Genomic DNA, 5,621 nt, shown 5'->3' with positions numbered 1-5,621 from the left:
GGGGTACAGAGTGGGGCAGAGCCTGGGCACTGGAGCCATGTTTCCAGGGGTCGAATACCACCTACTGGCTATGACTTTGATCAGGTTATTTTATCTCTCTGTGCCACAGAAGTCATCAGCTTTAAACTCAGGGTAATAATCACACCTTCCTCCTAGAGGTGTTGATCTATATAATGTATTTAGACTAATGCCTAGCATAAAACAAGTGCCAAATATTTAGCTCTTCTTATTAAAATACCTGATAGAGAAAAGAGCTAGTCAGGGAGGGGTTGAGAGTTAGTACCGCATCCCTTTGAGGTCTGGGTCAGCCTCAGCACCAGGGGACCAGGGTAGGTCACTGCCAGCAACTAGAGTAGGGTCCAGCATCAGGTCATTGTCTGGCTGAGGTTAAAGTCTACACCAGAGTCCAGCCAAGCTCTGGGGTTAGGCAGTGTCCAGGTTCAGGTCAACACAGGGTCTGGGCTGTCAGTGTCTGGTCAAATCTGGGGTTCAATATGGGATCAGAGTCAGTGTCCAGGTGGAGTGGGATGAGGTAGGGTGAGGGGTCCAGGGCAGCAGCCAGTTCCTCCCAGAAGTGGCCTGAGTTTTGGGGGGCTGCAGCCATGGGCAGCAGGGCCACTCACCGACTGGATGAGCAGGTCTCCCACCTTCTGCTGGGCATGCCAGGTCTGCACGCAGTGCCGGACCTGCTCCAGGAACTGCTCATGGTGCTCCAGGAGCTCCGGGATCTGGTCAAAAATCTCGTCCACCAGTGATGGGTCGCACAGCAATGAGTTCTCTGGCTGCTTCAGCGGCTGCATGTAGCCCTGGGGGGACCCATGGGGTCAATGCAAGTCCCCTTAGAGATGGCACCTCAACCCACTGGCACAGGTGCACACAGTCACCCAGANCCTCAGGGCACAGACCTGGTGGGGGAAACCAAGGCTCTCAGAGAGCTTGCTCATCTGGCCCAGGGTGGTCAGGTCCTCATCTAGGCGGCTGATGGCCTTCTGGATGTTCTCCCGATTGGTGACTTGGGATGCCCCTGGTGGGGTTAGAAGAAGGCCATGGACAGATCCGAAGACTCACAAGACAAACATTCATCCCCTTACCGCACAACTTGCAGCTGGGCACGGGGAGTAGTCTGACAAACCAGAGCTTGTGAACCACAAGTGCCCAAGAACAAAACTAGCAGGCAGCTCACAGAGAAGCCCCAGGCCTGAGAGCAGGGGATTGGGCATAAATCCAGAGCTACAGAGCACAGGGCATTGGGCCCTTAGAGAAGTCCCTGGAAGAGCACAAAGAATAAACAGCAGACGGCTCTGTGGGTTATGCAGACGCCAGCTGACAAACTGGCTGGCTGCAGTGGTGCAGCCTCCCATGGGGAGTCGGCTGGGCAGGCAGAGCCTTGGGCAGTCAAATCTGCTGACTATAGGGCTCAATTCTCCCACAAAGGAGGGAGCAATGAGCTGATGCCCTGGATTTCTCTGGTCCTATCCTGTACCTGACCACCTCCAAGGAGCTACAGGTCAGCTCAGCATTCCCCCACCCTCTGCACTGCTTGCTGAGGGTGCACACCTTGGACCAACAGCCCACAAATGGGCAGCACAGATAGCAGTGCAGTGTGCTAGACAAGCCAGGGCTGGGGGTAGCTCCTACTCCCTCTGAGGGCAACAGTTCCCCACAGCTCTCACCACCTGGGCAGCCACATTTTCTTCCATGTGACCTTGCCCCACACGTGGCCATAGCTGAGTGGAGCAGGACTGGACTGGACACCTGACCTAAGATAGTCATTTTATTGAATAGCCTGTTCTTTAGCGAGAAGAGATGATTGGGCCAATAATCAGCTTGCATTCCTACATAGGGGTCCATGAAGGACAGGCGTGGGTTCGCCGTGGGGATGAGCGAATCCCTTCACCTTGAGGACCACCCCAGGTGAGCTGAGGGACAGAGTCTGGGCCTGAACCGCCTGCCACCCACAGGTAGCCTCACTACCGTTCTAGACGAACCATCCTACTCAAGAAGGTGAACTGTGGATCCTGGAGCAGCCAGGGCCCAGAGCTAAGGGAGAAAGGCTGAGATGTAGAAAAGAGCGTGACAGATCATGGTAGTTAAGCGAAAGCTGAGCAGTGAGGAAAACAGGCCAAGAGTGGGAAGGGAGTGGAGGGTGGGGAGAGAGAAACACACATACACACAGCAGGAGGAGCCAGTGGGTCTTTGAAGCAGCATCAGCTCCTGACAGTCTCAGCCCCAAACAGCACAGATCTTTCTAGCCACCCTTTTGCTTGAACTGCCTTGAGTGAGTCTCTATTCCCTGTGCACAAAACTGCTTGATTAGAACAGTGTACCATCATCTAATATGAGGCGCTTAAGTAAGTTTGTGCAGAATCAGTGGCTAATTACGGTATGTCTGTGCCACCCCAGCCCAGCCCCACCTGCCAGCCTAGGTTAAGTCCTTGCCCAGTCACAAAGTGGTCTGCATGGAGAGGTCCTGGACTGGTTCTGGGCATACTAACCATCCCCTTATACTGGACAGGTAAGTGAGGCCCCAAAGCAGAAAAGCAGACAGATAGGCAGCCAACCTGGCCACAGCTCAAACCCTCCAGAGGGCTTCTCAGGGGAAGACAACAACACACAGAACCCTGCGCAGCTCTGAGTCAGCCCCACCTTTGATGATGTCCGCGTCTTCCAACGGCAGCTTCCACAGGAGTTTATATTTGCTAGCCGTGTCAATGACGCTGGCTGCTGTGTACCTGTGGGGAGCCAAGGGGAATTCTGGCCAGGGGAGGGAAGTGGAACCCAGGGAGGGAAAACTGCTCCCTACTTCCTGAGACCCCCGCAGCCCGGTCCCCATCACTCACAGGCTCATGGAGCTGCGCCGCAGGGAACCCGACTTCCGCTTCAGGGTGGTGCAGATGATGAGGTCCGTGAACAGGAATAGGGACCGGTCCTTTTTGCCACCAACTGCCTTCTGTGGGGCCCGAGGCAGGATTCAGGCTCAGAGGCCCACCCTCCTGCCCACAGTGCCCAAGGGGACAGCCATGCCCAGGGAGGAGTGAGGGCTCTCCCCCAGCTGCCCAGAGGCAGAGGCAGAGTTGGGACTCAACCCAGGGATCCTGTTGGAGTGGAAGAGCAGGAGAGCCGGGGGCAGCGGTATGAGCAGAAGCGTGAACCAAGTTGGGGGGGCGGGGGGGGACAAACGGGCAGACAACTCAGGACACTTCTTACCACTTCAGTGACCATCTCCTGCCTCAGGAACCGCCGCATAGGGGCCTGGAGCTGTGGGGCAAGAAGGACAAGGCATCTTGAAGGCTAATTATTATTTCTCACTCCCTCCCCAGACCCTGGTGACCCCTTGGCCCCACTCCATGGGTCAGGTCAGTGGAAGCAACATCCCATCCACCCTCCTGATGCTGTCAGGCCATGAGTCACACGGCCAGAGGCAGATATGGAAAACGACATGGATGTGGGCAGGAAAGGGTAGAGATGTTGGTAGACAAGATGCAAACACACGGGGGACACCACTGTGGATATGGACATGGCCACAATTCCAGGTGACCACAGGTGGACACAGGTGTGTGTGTGTGGGGTGGGGCAGAGTGGGGCTGCACGCACGTCCTCCATGCCCTCGATGTGAGCCTCAATCTCCTGCAGCACTCGGGCGTGCCGCTCTGCCTCCTCGGCACTCCGCACGCCCTTGTTGATGCGCTCAGCCACCTGCTTGATGTTCCGCTGTGCGTCCAGCAGGAGTGGGTGGTCCGGGTGGTCCTCAGGCGTGTGCTTCAGGAGGTCCTGGGGTGGGAACCAGAATCAGATCTGCTTGCTTAGCTGCCCTTGCCAGGCCCTAGGACCTCCCACTGACTTAGGAGCAGGAAGGATTATGGGTAGATGCCAGAGAGGACTTCCTTTCCTACCTGACCCCTGGGGACCCAGACACAGAGCCCACTGCATCCCCACATGCCTCTAGGCCTTGCCCACCTGCCCAATCAGCCCCATGCCCACCTTCACCAGAAGCTCATAGCGTGGGATCCGCTGTACAGGCTTGATCATGAGGTCGGACAGCGCCTGCTTCTCCTTGTTCTCACGCATGCTTTGCTGAAATCCAAAACAGGGCAGATGGGCGGCCATGTGAGAAAAGACATGCAAAGAAGGGAATGTCCAAGGACCGGTTCACAGGAAGCTCCAGCTCAGCCCGAGGGCAGAGGCTGACCCACTGGGCTAGGGCTGTGGTGATCAGGATGGGAGCTCCTGGGGTCCCCAAAGCTGGCCCAAGGTGAAGGTGACCTCCATCCCCCTGCCCTGGCCCACAGTACCTCCAGGAACTTGAGAAAGGCAGGCTTTGCCTCCTTAGCCACACGCACAGCATCCTTTGCGTTGAGAAAGTTATCAATATAGGCAGAATAGATGTTGACCAGGACATCCTTGGAGAACTGTGGGTGAAGAGACAGGTTTGGGACTCTCAAGGTGTCCCTTACCCCACCTCACCCTGTCCTGGTTTCCTTTAATTTATGAGCCAACATCCTTTCCCCCTAACTAGAAATAATAGTCTCTGAGAGATCAGGCATGTGCTCCTGTGTTGTGTGTACATGTTGTATGTGTGACTGTGTGATTAGATGTGTGCATGTGCAGATATATACACAAGTGCATCTTATCCGTGTGTGTGTGCGCGTGTGTGTGCGCACGCGCATGTCCGTACGTGTCCCTGGATGTGTCCTATGAGCTCAGATCAGGTTCTCTCACTTCCAAATGGGCATTTCCATCCCCTGGTCTCCAACAGCACCAAGTCCAGCCAGGCGGGTCCTCTGAGTGACTCAGATTCATTCCACCTGCTTGGCCTCTGCTCATGTAATTCCCTCTACCAGGAATGCCCTCCCCACATCTAACTAAGTTTCACCCACCCTCAGGGCTGAGCTCCCGTTCTGCCCCCTCCAGGAAGCAGTCCCAGTTCTGACTAGGGCTGGAACTACACCTGGCCTCTGGCCTCCCCTAATCCCCAGGACAAATCTTGCCTCTCCAAGGAGATAGATGCCCCTATCCTGCCCAGTCAAGCCCTACTCAGAGCAAGGCACACAGCTGGTGGCTAATACCTGTTGACCAGCTGATGACTGGGCTAAATATGGAGGTTCTTGGTCAGAAGCCCTGGCTGGGGGTTAGGACACCCTGGTTCCTGTCTCAGCTGCACCATGGATGGACTAGGCGAACTGTGGTGGTGTTTCTGGTCTTCGCACCCACACTGCCCCTGGGCCTCTAAGCTCCTGTGCCTTTAAGGAGCCAATTATCCTCCCTCCCTGCCCCCCAGTGTGCTGCAGGGCAGAAGCAGAAGCAGCTCTGGGAGGAAGGTAGCCCTCACCAACTGCCCCCATCCTGGGACACAGCATCCTATGCTGGCCCCTCCCTGGGGGCCAGGCTTCTGTTATAGCCCATGGTCAGCATCAAAATCTGAGTGACTCTGAAGATAATGATGGGCTAGAATGTCAGCACTAAGCTGCGGTCCCATCACCACCAGGCCAAGGTTCTCAGCACATCAGTTTCCAGATCAGCAGGGACCTTCTAAGACCTTCTTAGGCCCAAGGCCCAACCACATCATCATAAAGACATGAAAACACACCCACAATCATTAAAAATAGGTAAGATTTTTTTTT

General features: G+C 55.6%; 1 protein-coding gene across 1 annotated transcript in view; it reads right to left on the bottom strand.

Annotated features, from left to right (window-relative positions):
* Positions 1-5,621, bottom strand: part of ARHGEF17 (Rho guanine nucleotide exchange factor 17) — a 90,207-nt gene that overhangs the window by 20,389 nt on the left and 64,197 nt on the right. Inside the window, exons 3-9 of the mRNA XM_019649324.1 lie at positions 4,293-4,409; positions 3,982-4,074; positions 3,595-3,771; positions 3,208-3,258; positions 2,841-2,950; positions 2,647-2,732; positions 906-1,024 (exon numbers count right to left, since the gene is read on the bottom strand). Of these exons, the coding sequence (XP_019504869.1) occupies positions 906-1,024; positions 2,647-2,732; positions 2,841-2,950; positions 3,208-3,258; positions 3,595-3,771; positions 3,982-4,074; positions 4,293-4,409 (753 nt within the window). The remainder of the gene's footprint in view (positions 1-905; positions 1,025-2,646; positions 2,733-2,840; positions 2,951-3,207; positions 3,259-3,594; positions 3,772-3,981; positions 4,075-4,292; positions 4,410-5,621) is intronic.

Source organism: Hipposideros armiger, unplaced genomic scaffold (assembly GCF_001890085.2).
Source record: "Hipposideros armiger isolate ML-2016 unplaced genomic scaffold, ASM189008v1 scaffold_132, whole genome shotgun sequence".
In the NCBI taxonomy this organism is placed as follows: Eukaryota; Metazoa; Chordata; class Mammalia; order Chiroptera; family Hipposideridae; genus Hipposideros; species Hipposideros armiger.
This window is presented reverse-complemented; position numbering and strand designations above follow the sequence as displayed.